Source organism: Pollachius pollachius (assembly GCF_949987615.1).
Source record: "Pollachius pollachius genome assembly, chromosome: 13".
NCBI lineage: Eukaryota > Metazoa > Chordata > Actinopteri > Gadiformes > Gadidae > Pollachius > Pollachius pollachius.
In genome coordinates, this window is record NC_136946.1 from 6,855,823 (window position 1) to 6,872,332 (window position 16,510).

General features: G+C 43.8%; 2 protein-coding genes across 2 annotated transcripts in view; both read left to right on the forward strand.

The window, feature by feature from the left end:
- lix1l (limb and CNS expressed 1 like) overlaps nt 1-7,756 on the forward strand; it is a 9,033-nt gene extending 1,277 nt beyond the window's left edge. Inside the window, exons 2-6 of the mRNA XM_079748948.1 lie at nt 2,762-2,925; nt 3,536-3,676; nt 4,113-4,208; nt 4,530-4,607; nt 5,043-7,756. Coding sequence (XP_079605074.1) covers nt 2,762-2,925; nt 3,536-3,676; nt 4,113-4,208; nt 4,530-4,607; nt 5,043-5,294 — 731 coding nt within the window. The 3' untranslated portion in view covers nt 5,295-7,756. The remainder of the gene's footprint in view (nt 1-2,761; nt 2,926-3,535; nt 3,677-4,112; nt 4,209-4,529; nt 4,608-5,042) is intronic.
- Nucleotides 7,757-8,406: 650 nt separating this feature from the next.
- Nucleotides 8,407-13,979, forward strand: sf3b4 (splicing factor 3b, subunit 4). Its single transcript, XM_079750121.1, has 6 exons — nt 8,407-8,471; nt 9,112-9,240; nt 9,337-9,879; nt 10,279-10,449; nt 12,072-12,224; nt 13,647-13,979. The coding sequence occupies exons 1-6, from the start codon at nt 8,438-8,440 to the stop codon at nt 13,811-13,813; spliced, it is 1,197 nt and encodes a 398-aa protein (XP_079606247.1). The 5' UTR covers nt 8,407-8,437; the 3' UTR covers nt 13,814-13,979.
- The last annotated feature ends 2,531 nt before the right edge of the window (nt 13,980-16,510 follow it).

Sequence of the window (16,510 nt, forward strand, 5' to 3'; positions counted from 1 at the left end):
ACTGTATTTAGCTGAAAGACAATACAAGCATTGCTTAAGCTGTACAATAGATTTCATTTCACTCATAATTGAAAGCAGTTTTCGACAATGTCATCCAAAAGATTAATACTTGTTATCAACATCGAGACGGTGAACAATTGGTTCCTGCTTCTGCCTCTTCTGTCCCCATTAAATCAAGGTCTGTGGGAGATACGGGACTGACATTGTTCTCTTGATGTCAATCTCGACGCTTTCGTTGAGGTCATCAAAAATATGACCAGATGGAATCAACACTGATTTGAAGCCACGAACAAATTGTTTGCATTGCTGTTTTTCTGCTGTCTCCGTTTTAATCAATGTCTGTGGGAGATACAGGTCTGACATCTTACTCTTGATGTCAATGAAAAAGCTAAAGTTGAGGTCATCCAAAAGATAGAGTCAGCCTTGATGCGACGCAATGAACAAATTGTTTGTATTGCTGTCCACTTTTAGTCAATGTCTTTGTGAGACATAGTACCACTAGAGTGGTTCTATTGATTTAAACGTGCTTCTGTACCCTCTTAGTCACCATGGTGGAGGTTGATACAAAACTATGTTACGTGCTCCTGTCCTCCTAGTTAACGTGTTGGAGGTTGATACATAACTATGTAACATGCTTCTGTTAACTGGTGGAGGTTGATACATAACTATGTAACTTGCTACTGTTAACGTGATGGAGGTTGATACACAACTATGTAAATTGCTACTGTTAACGTGATGGAGGTTGATATATAACTATGTAACATGCTACTGTTAACGTGGTGGAGGTTGATACGTAACTATGTAACATGCTACTGTTAACGTGGTGGAGGTTGATACATAACTATGTAACATGCTACTGTTAACGTGGTGGAGGTTGATACATAACTATGTAACTTGCTACTGTTAACGTGGTGGAGGTTGATACATAACTATGTAACATGCTACTGTTAACGTGGTGGAGGTTGATACATAACTATGTAACATGCTACTGTTAACGTGGTGGAGGTTGATACATAACTATGTAACATGCTACTGTTAACGTGGTGGAGGTTGATACATAACTATGTAACATGCTACTGTTAACGTGGGGGAGGTTGATACATAACTATGTAACATGCTACTGTTAACGTGGGGGAGGTTGATACATAACTATGTAACATGCTACTGTTAACGTGGTGGAGGTTGATACATAACTATGTAACATGCTACTGTTAACGTGGGGGAGGTTGATACATAACTATGTAACATGCTACTGTTAACGTGGGGGAGGTTGATACATAACTATGTAACATGCTACTGTTAACGTGGGGGAGGTTAATACATAACTATGTAACATGCTACTGATAATGTGGTGGAGGTTGATACATAACTATGTAACATGCTACTGTTAACGTGGTGGAGGTTGATACATAACTATGTAACATGCTACTGTTAACGTGGTGGAGGTTGATACATAACTATGTAACATGCTACTGTTAACGTGGTGGAGGTTGATACATAACTATGTGACATGCTACTGTTAACGTGGTGGAGGTTGATACATAACTATGTAAATGTAACTTTGTAACGTGTTCCTGTTCCCTCTTAGTGAACGTGGTGGAGGTTGATACACAACTATGTAAATGTAACTTTGTAACGCGTTCCTGTTCCCTCTTAGTGAACGTGGTGGAGGTTGATACACAACTATGTAAATGTAACTATGTAACGCGTTCCTGTTCCCTCTTAGTGAACGTGGTGGAGGTTGATACACAACTATGTAAATGTAACTATGTAACGTGTTCCTGTTCCCTCTTAGTGAACGTGGTGGAGGTTGATACACAACTATGTAAATGTAACTTTGTAACGTGTTCCTGTTCCCTCTTAGTGAACGTGGTGGAGGTTGATACACAACTATGTAAATGTAACTATGTAACGTGTTCCTGTTCCCTCTTAGTGAACGTGGTGGAGGTTGATACACAACTATGTAAATGTAACTATGTAACGTGTTCCTGTTCCCTCTTAGTGAACGTGGTGGAGGTTGATACACAACTATGTAAATGTAACTTTGTAACGTGTTCCTGTTCCCTCTTAGTGAACGTGGTGGAGGTTGATACACAACTATGTAAATGTAACTATGTTACGTGTTCCTGTTCCCTCTTAGTGAACGTGGTCGAGGTTGATACACAACTATGTAAATGTAACTTTGTAACGTGTTCCTGTTCCCTCTTAGTGAACGTGGTGGAGGTTGATACACAACTATGTAAATGTAACTATGTAACGTGTTCCTGTTCCCTCTTAGTGAACGTGATGGAGGTTGATACACAACTATGTAAATGTAACTTTGTAACGTGTTCCTGTTCCCTCTTAGTGAACGTGGTGGAGGTTGATACACAACTATGTAAATGTAACTTTGTAACGTGTTCCTGTTCCCTCTTAGTGAACGTGGTGGAGGTTGATACACAACTATGTAAATGTAACTATGTTACGTGTTCCTGTTCCCTCTTAGTGAACGTGGTCGAGGTTGATACACAACTATGTAAATGTAACTTTGTAACGTGTTCCTGTTCCCTCTTAGTGAACGTGGTGGAGGTTGATACACAACTATGTAAATGTAACTATGTAACGTGTTCCTGTTCCCTCTTAGTGAACGTGATGGAGGTTGATACACAACTATGTAAATGTAACTTTGTAACGTGTTCCTGTTCCCTCTTAGTGAACGTGGTGGAGGTTGATACACAACTATGTAAATGTAACTTTGTAACGTGTTCCTGTTCCCTCTTAGTGAACGTGGTGGAGGCGTTGCAGGAGTTCTGGCAGATGAAGCTGACCCGAGGGGCGGATCTCCGTAACGGCGCCCTGGTGGTCTACGAGATGGTCCCATCCGGCAGCCCGCCCTACGTCTGTTACGTCAGCCTGCCCGGAGGCAGCTGCTTCGGCAGTTTCCAGGTGCGTGGTTCGTCTGTGGCTCCGATCTAGTCGGACAGGGTTTTGATTGGTGGGTAAGTTAAGGGGTGTGTGTGCGTGTGTGTGTGTGTGTGCGTGGTGGGGGGGGGGGGGGGGGGGGTACAGGCTAATCCTCTCTGTTCAATGGATTTAAGATCAATCACAGAGACACTGGCTTTAAGGTCCTAATGCGTGCCTGTCTGTGTACACGAGTGTCTGTGAGTTTGCTGCAAGGCTTATTTGCTAAAACTCTGCAGACATTTGAACTGAGGATTTAGTTGGATTGGACTGATTGATGTAATTCTAGTAAGCCCCTAGCTACAAGAACTACTTTGTTAAGCTCTATTCTACCATATTAACATGTGTAGTGTTTGATATACAATGAACATCATCTAATAATTTATTGTGACAATCCCAGCATATGATTTTCCTGAACCTTATCAATTAATAATAAGTAGTATCCTATAATAGCAATGCTCATTCAGATGGTACTCCAAAATACATACTTACTATCACATCAAATGGACCAATTCCATCATCTCCCTTTATAAAATCCAGCCCAAAAAGCAGAGGTTACCCTAAAGTCTAACGGAGGAACTCTTCATCTTGACAGTTCTGCCCCACCAAGGCCGAGGCCAGGCGCAGTGCGGCTAAGATCGCTCTGATGAACTCGGTGTTTAATGAACATCCGTCCCGCCGCATCACAGACGACTTCATCGAGAAGAGTGTGTGTGAAGCCCTGGCCTCCTTCAACGTAGGTTCTGCTTCAGGTTTACATTTCGTGGGGGTTAGCTAATATGACAATCCTCCGAATTGACATTACATTTACGTGGTCACAGGCTTGGCTCCAAAGTGATTGACAAGTAAGATGGAGAACATTGAAAGCGTACTACACACACTAATCCATCACAAAAATTCTTGCTTCAGCATGACCGAGTTTTGAAAGAAACGACTATAAGTTGTTGGCTGTTGTTTAGTACAAGGCAGGAGTTGTGCTAGTCTCTACACTCGAAGATATGTTTTTAAAGTTACTGAGGTAGTTCTGCAGAATGTTTGGAGATATGTAGCTCTTTCCACCAGAAAGGCACCAACACATACCAACTTCCATTTGTAAAATACAACCGCAAACTCCACAGCATCGTGAACCTATGCCGTCACACTCATGATTCATGTGTGGTTGTCGTTCACAGGGGAACAGAGAGGAGGCGGATAACCCCAGCACAGGAATAGGGGCGTTCCGCTTCATGCTTGAGTCCAATAAAGGGAAATCCATGCTGGAGTTTCAGGTGCATATAATAAACTTTTGTTATTCTGTATTTCAGTATGGGTTGGCAATATACAAGGCACAGGAGGTACAGGTTGGCTGTGAACACTGGGTATCAATCCCAGAGCCTATCGACTTATCCTGCCATTTACAGGTTATCGTTTATAAATGATGATGTTTGCCGTGTTCGTAAAAAACTTTTATACTAATGACACAGAGCACAAGAGCCTTGTTGCAAATGTAGCTTTGCAACAAGGCATCGAATTTCAGTTGGTAGCGACATAATGGTTTCATAATGGTTCACAGATGTGTTTCGTGACCAACAAGCTGTTTTGTGTTTCAGGAGCTGATGACAGTGTTTCAACTGCTGCATTGGAACGGGAGCCTGAAGGCCATGAGGGAAAGGCAATGCTCCAGACAGGTAATCACTGCGGCCATAGGCGTCATGTGACCACAACACACACGTCATCGGAACATGGGCGTCACATGTGGTCACATGATGTTTACAGATTGTCAGATGCTTCCAACAGAGAACCCAGTCATGTGTGAATCAATCAATGGTCAACGGTCACACGACCAGTAAAGGCTTAGTTATGGTTCCACGTCGACGCAACGCAAGGGCCGGACGCACGCCACCCAAAAATTTTATTCTTTAGCTGAGGCGACGCAGCAGCAAGGGCTGTGATTGGTCCGCTCCCTTAAAATGGACGCAGAGCCAAAGCATCCGAAGCATCTGCGTGGTCATTGCGTTGCGTCGACTGGGAACCATAACTTAACCTTAAGGACCCAACGGTATCTAACAGAGACCGCCACCTCCCTTCTTTCTCAAGCAATGCATTCTGGGGCTCTTTCACAGGAGGTGCTGGCTCACTATTCCAACCGGGCGCTGGACGATGACATGCGCACCCAGATGGCCGCCGATTGGGTGAACCGGGAGCAGGGAGTGGCCGGGGCCATCGGCCGCGAGCTGGCGTCGACGGAGCGGGAGCTGGAGGAGGCGCGGCTGGCAGGCCGCGAGCTGCGCTTCCACAAGGAGAAGAAGGACATCCTGATGCTGGCGGTGGGCCAGCTGAACGCCGCCAACGCCGCCACGCTGCCATCGCACTAAGCCCCGCCCCCACCACCGACAGGCCACCGACAGAACCAACCCCGGCTTCTGCAGGATGCCGTGACCGCGTACCCGTATGTGAGCACTGGTCTTTTTAGTGTAATCCGGGGTGATGTGTCATACTCCATTTTGATTTGCGTCATGTGTGTGTTTAAGAAGGACCTGATATTTACACTAGTTACGTACATCTACTTATTGCCTATTTTGCCTTAGTTTAGACAGAGAAAAACCCATCTGGACAATAGGGATTTGTTTGAGGGGGAAGTTAACAGAAAGGTGGGGTAGACATTGGGTAGTTTATGAAATTATAAATTACTGAATGAATTATGCCAGTGCACAAGATAGTAACTTTCTTGTCGATTATATTGCTAGGGCACTGGTATAACCTAAGGAGAAACAGACTGAAGGTTACAAACTTGCAGACTTGTGTTTACCCAACTACGATGTTGATGTGAAAAGGGTCCATTACTTTGGTTTAACATAAACACCTGCTTACAACCACAGCCACATCCTAGAGCCATAGAGAGCATAATGCTTTCCATTCCCATCTGTGAATGTATTTATAGGACCCTTTAAGTAAAAATGGATCAAACGCCAAGGAATGACGAAACCAATTTCTCCCCCTTGGCGCTCATAATATTTGCTTGCTGTTTTTGAGCGATGACCAGACAGTCTCTAAGTGTGCAGCAAAGGATTTTAGCTGGCTATCATCAAAAGCTCAGGTATTGAATCAAGAAATCCCTGGGAACAACATCCTTTCAGGATTTGATTACTCTAATGCCACCGTCATGTTTCTGGATCGTGGGCCACATTATAGGTAGAATGTACTGTACATTTTTAATACTTTATACTACGAGGCCTTTGGAGCAATTTTCCTTAAACTTTCTATTGTGCTTCGTTGTGAAGAACATGTGTTACAATGATTGTGCTTGGTTTTAGTGCTGCAATGTTCCCACATGGACCGTGGGAGTGTTTGCTTCTGCAGAATCAATACGAGGGTTGAGATTTTAAAAAGAATTCTCTGAGCAGCTTGCAGAGCAGTTTGGTATTTTGTGTGTTGGAGTTCGTTACCTATTGTGTTTGGTCTGGCTTTCAAACTTGTGATTCAGCTTTGGAGTCGAGGAAGGAAGAAATGGTTAAAAGCTAAAAGCTGTCATGAAAAACCAAACAGTTATTTCATCATCTTCAAGTATGATTTGTGAGATATGCAGTTAGCCATCGCTATGGACCTATTTCTGCCTATTTTCTTTTATATGATGTTTTGACAAATTTGTTGTATCTACATTGTGTTTCATAACAGTATTGGGTGATTTATGAAGGCATTTGAAAAAAGCCTTTTGTGATCAATCAGGGCCATGTTGGTTGGTTGGCATGTGGCTTTGATAAAACGGAGGTATTTGAAGTTATGTAAGTCACAGAAGGGAAAATCCATTTCTCTTGGATCTTAGCTGCAGTTTATGGTCAAAGACATCAACTTTCCCAGCATAGGAATAATAGCAATAAAAAGACAGCGATAAAGGTTTTTTACAATTGCTATGGAATGTTGTGCTTCTAAAAAAACATTATTAAAAGGTACTACCTTTCAGTTTAACCTATGGGGTTGTATCACATAATGCCAACAACTCAACAAGTTGTTCTAAGTAACATGTATTTGGGGTATTTTTAGTTACAATCAAGCGGAACTTATATCAAATGTATTATTGAAGAAAAGAGGAAAGAACATACTTTTTTATTCCACTTTTGATATTCTTTAACAATATGGTCACTATAACTATGAAGGACAGCACTATTTGATATACTTTTGAGTTTGCGGCAATATTGTAAACTTTGCTGAATTAGGATTTTTTTTCCTTTTTGTTTGCTAGAAATGTAAAAAAAAAATTGCTGACTACATTTAAAAGGACATTTTTAAATGGAAAACGTATAAAAGATATATTTTAATATCATCGACTTTAGCAACTTTCCCCAATCCAGTTCAAGAAGAATGCCAAAACTACCTGTCAAAATGTTATCCATAGCAAAAAGATTAAATAAAGTAATTTGATAACTGATAAATAGACATTACAAAATGATATCAGTTGGTGGAAATCCCATTAAATAGGAATTTAAAAGATTTAAGTAACAAGGATATTGTACCTATTTGTTTTTGAGTAAGGCAGTACGTATTCGATCTACAATGCTATGTGCATTTTTCTGCCGACTGTGAAATTGTTATATTTGATAAAGCACAACCTCTGTATTACCATGAAAATTGTTTTCCACAAAAAAGTCAAACATTGTGATATTTTATATAGGATCATATTTTTCCTGTTACCATCCATTTTTATACAAGGATATTTTCATCGTTTGTCTTTGATGCATGCCTTTAGATGTTTTATATGTTTTGTTATTATTTTTATTGCAGTGTTTCATAAGACCATCTTGTGTGTGTTTTGTATGGCCAATATTTGTATTCCATGTTTTTACCGAAAGTTTGTATTGGAATAACAAAATAAAAGCATATACCAAAGCTTATCAGTTTCCTTTCACTGTTCAGTAGTTTCCTATTTTATAAGTCAGGTCATTTTCAGAGGAAATGCTATTCTTTATGCAGGTGCAATACACTGATGGCTCTGAAAAAGATTACATCAAACTGAATGGGTGACAATTTGCATATTGCATAAATGAAAGGACCCCTGTTGTACCAGGTTAGCGGTATTGGGGCCCAATCAACACACAATCGGGCCCTTTAATAAACAATACAAACACACACAACGCACTCGTCCAACATAATCAGTTGACAATGGGATCACATATGCTTCTCACTACTCCAATACTAATAATAGACACAGATTTTCGTTACAATGATTACTTGTGAACCAGCTATCATCACATCATATCATCATCATATCTAATATTTGCAGCTCTAACGTCTCACAAACGCTCCGTCTGTTGTGTACATTGTATTTATTTATTTCAACATATAATTCGACACCTATACAGACCATGATATCAAATAATCGACAAATAGTAATCTATACTGATTACAGTGAAGAAAAGCCACAGAGAAACGTCATCACTACACGGAAGTTCCGCTAAGGACGAGTCAGCACCGGAAGAGGCGGAGTCAGAGTTTTGAGGCGCTTGCCTTTCGTTAATTCAACATGGCGGCGGGACCAATTTCAGAAAGGAATCAAGGTAACTTAAGCAATTGGAACATTATTTTATTAAAACTTCTGGATAAATACACTAGTTACTGTAGTGACTGTTTGATTCCTTGGTGAGGATTCATAACTTTAACGCCACTAGCTACTTTTTGCCGGTTACTCATCAGGAACACATGGGTTTTCGTTTGTGTTCCGTTGTATGAATGAATGTAAAGTTGTCAGTTTATAAAGTAAAACACTGATATGTGCCGTCGTCCTAGGCAGAACATTACGTTATTTTATGGATGTGTATTCTGTGAGAGGATTGCCCCATAATGTTGCTACCCTAATGGTATTGTAACTCAGTTTATTGAGCGTATCCTATCTGATCAAGCTAGCTTGCTAGTTGTTAGCATTTTTAAACAACATAATTTGTGGGAAATCATTACTTCTTCAGGACAGTCATTAAATACAGTAAAGCTCATATAGAAAGTAAATGCCAATGGTACATAAAACGGACAAACAAGAGACAGTTAAGGTAACAATATGGTGAAAATGAGGATCATACAAACATGTAAACATGTATGTGAATACATTAAGCACGCATGCGTAGGTGGCGTGAATAGAAGTATGCCTGCTGAATTCCAAATTTATCTACAAGTATATTAATGCTACTGTTCATCTTCTGCCAGATGCCACTGTGTATGTGGGTGGCCTCGATGAAAAGGTGTCAGAGCCCCTGTTATGGGAGCTCTTCCTGCAGGCCGGACCTGTGGTCAACACACACATGCCAAAAGACAGAGTCACGGGACAACATCAAGGTGGGTAGCAACAGAAACACGCAAACATAATGTATATTACAACAAGGCACACGTGTGGAGAACCTTAACCTAAATCCCCTTTCACCTCTCTCAAAGGCTACGGCTTTGTGGAGTTTCTCAGCGAGGAAGACGCAGACTATGCCATAAAGATCATGAACATGATCAAACTCTACGGCAAGCCCATCCGGGTCAACAAGGCGTCGGCGCACAACAAGAACCTGGACGTGGGCGCCAACATCTTCATCGGCAACCTGGACCCGGAGATCGACGAGAAGCTGCTCTACGACACGTTCAGTGCCTTCGGCGTCATCCTGCAGACGCCCAAGATCATGCGGGACCCCGACACGGGGAACTCCAAGGGCTACGCCTTCATCAACTTCGCCAGCTTCGACGCGTCAGACGCCGCCATCGAGGCCATGAACGGCCAGTACCTGTGCAACCGGCCCATCACCGTGTCCTACGCCTTCAAGAAGGACTCCAAGGGCGAGCGCCACGGCTCGGCCGCCGAGCGCCTGCTCGCCGCCCAGAACCCGCTCTCGCAGGCCGACCGGCCCCATCAGCTGTTCGCCGACGCCCCGCCCCCTCCGTCGGCGTCCACCCCGGTGCTCACGTCGATGGGCGCCACCATGTCCATGCAAGGTAGGCTTGGGGCGACGGGTGGGGGGCGGGGGGAGGTTCTTCTCAGCAGCTCCCCAGAAGCTCCGGTGTGTCATGGTTGAGGGCTGAAGGCGCTTCAGAAGTGTGCTTGCTGGAGAGCCAAATGAAATGTCGACGGTGCCTCGGTCGCCTCTGTTGTCAGTCAAGAGGGAGGGCAGGAGAGGCAATTGACAATCTGTCAGAATGTAGTTAGGAAGCAGGATCGTGTGTTAATGAAGGTCAATCGCCATGCCGCGGCGTGTTTGGGGTGCCATCAGAGACCCTAGTCAATTATGAAGTATAAATCTCAGCTCAACATATCCATAAGTCATATTTTTGCACATGATAAACTGATGAAAGGACTGTTTTTGACAGCAGCCTCCACCGTTTCGTTCCTTGCAGGCATGCCACCTCCCGGTGCCTTTCCGCCCGTTCCTCCCCCAGGTTCGATGCCTCCGGGCATGCCCCACGGCATGCAAATGCCCCCCAATGCAGGCTCCCAGGGACAGCAGGGTGGGGGCTCTGGGCCTCCGCCCGGACCACCCCCCTTCCCACCGGCGGGAATGCACCACGGTACGTGTTCCAGCCTGGCCTTTGACGTTACAAATTGGAACGTTTTGGAGTTATCGTTTTGAGGAAAATTTATCCGAGTTGGTCTTGACATTTCTTGCATAAATTCTAGCTTCAAAGAATCCAGTGTTTCCCGCAGGATTTTTTTCAGCAGCGGTGGTGTGGTCCCCGAACCCTCTAGGGGGCTCCGGGGGCATGCTCCCCAGGCCAAAATTTTTTTGTACCCTTTACATTGGAATGCATGAATCTGGTGCACTTTGAGAGGAGAATATGCACTTAAATCCTATTCAAACAGTCCTGTGTATTACTTTAGATGGGATTATTGGTGTTGTAACTTTGCCTTTTGTATCTTCATTTACAGATTTTTGTATTTTTGTCTAGTAATATTTAAACAAAAAATGCCACAACGCAAATATAATTTGCACAATTTATTTACAGATTTTTGCCTAATGCTTAAACACTAAACATGGATGCTATCCCAAAAAGAGCGACAACACGCACACACACACATAGGCCTACAGACACACACACAATACTAGAGGAAAAACGGCTTGGAGGTTGCGGTTTATAGATACAATAAAATGATTGGGCTCAGAGGGTTTTTAACACTGGTGGTCATGTAGCGACACATTTTAGCAACTTACTTTCTCTCTCTCTCTCTCTCTCTCTCTGTCTGTCTGTCTGTCTGTCTCTCTCTGTCTGGCTCACTCTTTCCTTCTTTCTTCGATCTTCCGCTTCACTCGCTACTGCTAGAATCAATGTAACTTTGCAACCGTGTAGGGTAGCCTACTGCCAACAACTGCCACACTCGCTGTGTATTTTTCTTCTTTGATGTTGGTTACGTGACGATGTGCCGCGTGCTGCGCAATTGACGTTACGCGCTGTACATTTTCTAAAAGGAGCTATGTAAAAAAAAAAAAAAAAAAAAAAAATTAGGAGAAGGATTTTTATTGCAGCGGCGGACAAAATTCAGCAGCGGCGATGCGCCGCTGCTGTGTGAACGTGGGGGAAACACTGGAATCCTATGTTCCATTTCTACGCAAGTCTGTGTTATCTGTTCTTTTTTGACAACTTAGAGGAGAAATCACCACCTACTACAATATTCATATTTCTAACATCTGTTAAGCTAAACAAGAAAATTACATGACTGGAATTTCTAACCAATTCTGAAGGAGAGGTTTGGACACCACATGAATCTAAATAGCTATTGTGTGAAATGAGGCAGCTGTCTATATCCCAGGAAACACTGCATTTGACCTACATTTTTAACAAGCTCATAGTCCCCTGCACAACACCCGGACCCCACTAGCTCCAGCCACCTGGGTCTAAAGATAATATATAGATTACCTCTATTTATCCCATGGGTAAACCCGTTCTCTGCATTCAACCCAAACTATGCTGGGAGCTGGCGGCTGCCCCAGGGTAGCGCCCGGGAACCAACACCAGATGTGGTGCCCTAGCCTTGGTCATGGGCAGGGCAGGAGGGTTAACGTGCATGCTTTGTTGACCATGCAAACCTGAGTTCGAACCCAGGAACCCCTCTTGGTGCACGGTAGCAGTGCTAACCATGACGGCACGGCGACACTGTTGGCTAAACCGTACCTTTGAACCCCTCGGCCCCCCAGGTATGCAGATGCAGATGCCGCCTCACGCGCCCCCGGGGATGGTGCCACCTCCGCCCCACCCTCCCGGAGCGAACCAGCACCGGGCGCCGCCCCCACCCGGCATGCCCCCCCACCCACACATGGGCATGCCCCCCCGAGGCTACCATCCCATGGGTGAGTTCACAACGGCTTCCCGGTTGTCGTGGGGTTTTGAAGGCCTCGTAAGGACATGAGGGAAATACTGTGATTCAGCCCATTGAACCTGGCTCACTTGTAGTAATCTGATAAACATGCATGAATTATCCAGTTGTATGGTTGTTCTATAAAATAACAACGCAAAATCATAATTTAATTCATAAAAAACAAGACAGAACCAACCTTTTGCGTTTAAATATTCCAGGACATTTTGTGAGATGGCCACACGGCGCTTCCAGATGCTTGCTACTTACAGCTGTTTCGTGAAAGGGACGATGGAGATAAAAGCACTCACAGTTCTAGCATTAGTGATGTAAGCACAACACTCAAGTTGAGCAGAATCTTGAGAGAACATCGTTTTTTTCCATGGCAATGTATTCTTATAAACATCACTGCCACCAAGGAAGTCTGATTGGCAGAGGATATTAATAATATATTCAGGCTCAAAGGATATACTCAGTGTCTATAGCTGGACGATTATTTTAGCGGCAAATGTTAAAATTCAACAACCACAAAACAAAAAGGGATCCTTGCATTGCATCTCCAAAATTACTTGGTGCATATTGTTTTTAGGTGCCACAACTGATAGCAATTGAGACATTTGCGTTTTCATGTGGCAGGTGCTTTATATCCCAAGCCATTAAGGCTCCATGTCCACATAGTGTTTTGGTGCGAGCACCTGCTCCTGTCTATAATTGCTCCCAATGAGGAGAGAGTGTATTTGGTCACATGTGGACGACTAGATGGAAAGGCTCCACAAAAAGCTGAATCCCTCTGGGAGTGGTGCTTTTCCTTTGACAGCGGTTCCTTTGACATGTCAAGGAACGTTTAAGTTTGAAAAAGGGTAGGTTGGAACGTATCAATTATTGTAATGTTTGTCTGCATTAGTTGCTTACAATTCCTGCGGGTCTAACATGAAGTTATAGGCGCGCTGTTCATCTGGGAGCTCACATGGCCAGTTGTCATAGAAACAATAGTCGAAGCCAGGAGATGCAGCTGCTTCTTATTTCAGTTCACAAACTCTTCATCCTGGTGCTTCAAAGCAACATGCCCGCCCATTTCTGCCAGAGAAACATGAAATGATGTCCATATCATAGAGAGAAGCACTTACAGGCTTACGAGGCTGAGAAAAATCAAAGCACACGATCCCATCGGAACGAATTTGAGAAAGTATTCACAAGCTGCCACCCCAGGTTTCTAAACCAACATTGACAAGAGTGCAGAGTAGCTCGAAAAAGAAGAACCAGTTTGGTGGGCGTCTCTCCTGTTACAAATGAGGTGAACTCCAACCGTGCAGCAGAAAGGACCGGGCAGTCGGACCTCTTGGCGCTCGACATCTGCGTTGTGTGGAGGCGGTCGCCCACCTGTTAACGCCCGCTCTCCCCTCATTGGTTCCCCCAGGCCATCCGATGCACCCGGGGATGAGAGGACCCCCTCCGCCTATGCCCCCGCCCGGCTACGGTGGCCCACGGCCCCCTCACTTTGGCTTCCAGCGGGGCCCTCCCATGCCCCCCCGGCCCCCCGGCGGGCCTCCACGCGTTCCTATGAGGGGTCCGATGCCGCCCTAGGCTCCTGCTAGACATGGCAGTTGGGAGTCTTTCATTTAGTAGTTCTATTTTTTTTTCCTATGAATTTTTTTTAAACAAACTTTGGATCATTTCTGGTTTATGATTGTTAAAAGTAAGTTAACCGCCGCCGTGTATTTTTTGTTGTCACTGTACAGATGCCGGACCTTTGAGCAATAAAGGTTTTAATACAAGCTTGTGTGGGTTGATTTTCTGGTTCTGTGTGACTGCTGAATAGCTGGATAAAGGCCTCTAATTAAATTAGAAATGGATAAACAATTGAATTGTCTGCTGAGCTGTGATTCATATTTAATGCCTTCTAAATATCTATAAACGCTCAATGTTCTTTTAATAATGCAGCGTCTTTTAAGAGCTATCGACCGGCATAGCAACAAGAGAAGAGGTGTGGGGGCCCGTGTGTGTGTTGTTGGGCACGTTTTTTTATGAAGACATTTTGATGCATGCGGTTGTTTTCATGTCCTCTCACCATTAGCGTGAGGAGCGTAAGGACTGTTGCAACACTACGGGAAAAACCTCGGGATTGAATCACCAAGCCACAACAAAACAAAAAATAGCACTCAGGCCATCCATTTTAATAAAATTTAAAAAAATACAAACAAACACCTCGTATCGCTGCTTGGTGCCAAATAGAGAACGTGAAATAATGTGGTTGCACTATACTCTTGAATTGCGTGAGGCGATAGTGTTTCTATTGGTTGCATGGGGGAGGGGACCCCTGAGCACGAGCGCATCTCCTGGGTGGCGTGGAATCCGAGGCACTGAGCCGCACGCAGCATCACTCGCTCCATAGCGACAGCCTCCGATACGTAAGCAAGCTCTCGTTCACGAGAAAGACACGGCTAGAAAGGAGGCGTCGGATTCTTACTCCCAGCGAAGGAAAAAAAGAGGGTAAGAATATAATGTCTCACGATGATTTAGCCTGTACAGTTTTTTTTTTTTTTTTTTAATTGGGAGCAAATGGCTAGTTATAGCTTTGATTGCATGATGGGTGGGTGTGGAGCGGTTCGATGTATATATGGTAATTAGAACGATTTGTTAATCAGGTGGGCCGTACGATTGATCACCAGTCGTGACAGGATCTCAGGTCTTATTGAATGGGAAATAACGTTATTCTCAGTCTGTCGGCAGGGACACTGGCGTGACATTTGTGTTTGATGACCAATTTGGATTGCAGTATATGCACGATGTGGTCCATTTGCCACCAGGCCTGCAACACCAATCATCGTTTTCGGAACATTGGAAATGATCAAAAGAAATAAAATAAAATGTATTTATAAAAATTGTGGTAGGATATCTTTGCATGTACTCATTACATCCACATATGTATGTTTGTGGGACCAGCTCGGCGCCACCGGTCATCGCCTTCATGTTATCTTCAGGTGTCAGTCGATGATGTTCATATTTGGTGACGTTCGCTACGTGGGATTGCGTAGGAACCCACAATTCATACCCTGTAGCCTACTGCGATGATGGAGAGAGAAAAAAAAGAAACGCCACCAAATGGCTCGCACGACAAAGAGTGGCAGTGAGGCCTTCGCGAAACGAGAAAAGGCGTTAAATGACCCACTCATACACGCACACAGTGCTACTACCCAAGGATAGTAAACGCTACACGGCCATGCACACTGCTCCCTCGTCACACGACCTGCCTCCTCTCTGAGGGGCACGTGCCGCTCTTTAATGGCTGGACCTCTCTGCCAGGCCACTCTGATGTCAGTGACGGTGGAAAATCTCTGCTTTCTATGCATGACAGGATTATCAATTTTTTCATTGTCAGATTATATTTATAAAGGCAATTTCGCTGTTACCAGGCATGAGTGAAGATAACATCTGGATGGTCTTCCTCATCGTTTGAAACGTTTTGCTTTGACTGACTAGTCCCTTTGAGCTGAAATGGCCGTTATTTTAACAAGACCTTTTTGAATTGAGCTGTATTTTCAAATATATTATAGCTATAGAGTACACTCAAGGCTTACAGATTGCACCAAATTTATGTAGGCCTATCACAGAAAAATAATTTGTTCCTTAATTTACCAAAACCCACTAATGGTGTGTGGATTGTGCTATCACAAAGCTTTGAGGTTAGTGGTGGATTACTCTATACATTCTATCCGTTGCTATGGATGTTGAGTATAGCATCACCCAGTCTAAAAGGGTTCACATTGAGCATGTTGAAATTCAAGATGTTACGCTGTAGGTAACATTTAAGAGCTATTATTTGAATGTGAATTGTAAGAAAAGACTTCTGTTAGCTATTAGTCAGGGTTATTATTGAGCACTGTGAGGATATCGGTTTCGAGTTCACTGTGGCTGCCTTCGCCTTCGACCGCCAATCTATATTGATGGGCCGCTCCCGGCTGATTTCTGTCCAATCAGGGAGCCTCCTCCATGAATGGGTAGGTTAATCCATCGTGCCTGACTATAGCCGGTGGGAGAACTGCAACACTTCTCAATGGCGGAGAAACGTACAGGAAGGGAGGGAGCAGGAAGTTCTAGTGGTGGTTAATTTCAAATCTTGCTCTCTTCAGCTCTCTTTAACAATTCTCCCATCTCACCTAATGCCCCTTTAAATAACAACAACCTATTTGATGATGACTAAAGGCTGCTCTTTCCACACCTCCCTCAGTGACCAGAAAGAAGCGGTATCCTCCTCCACAGGCTGAAGCCCCTTTAAAAGAA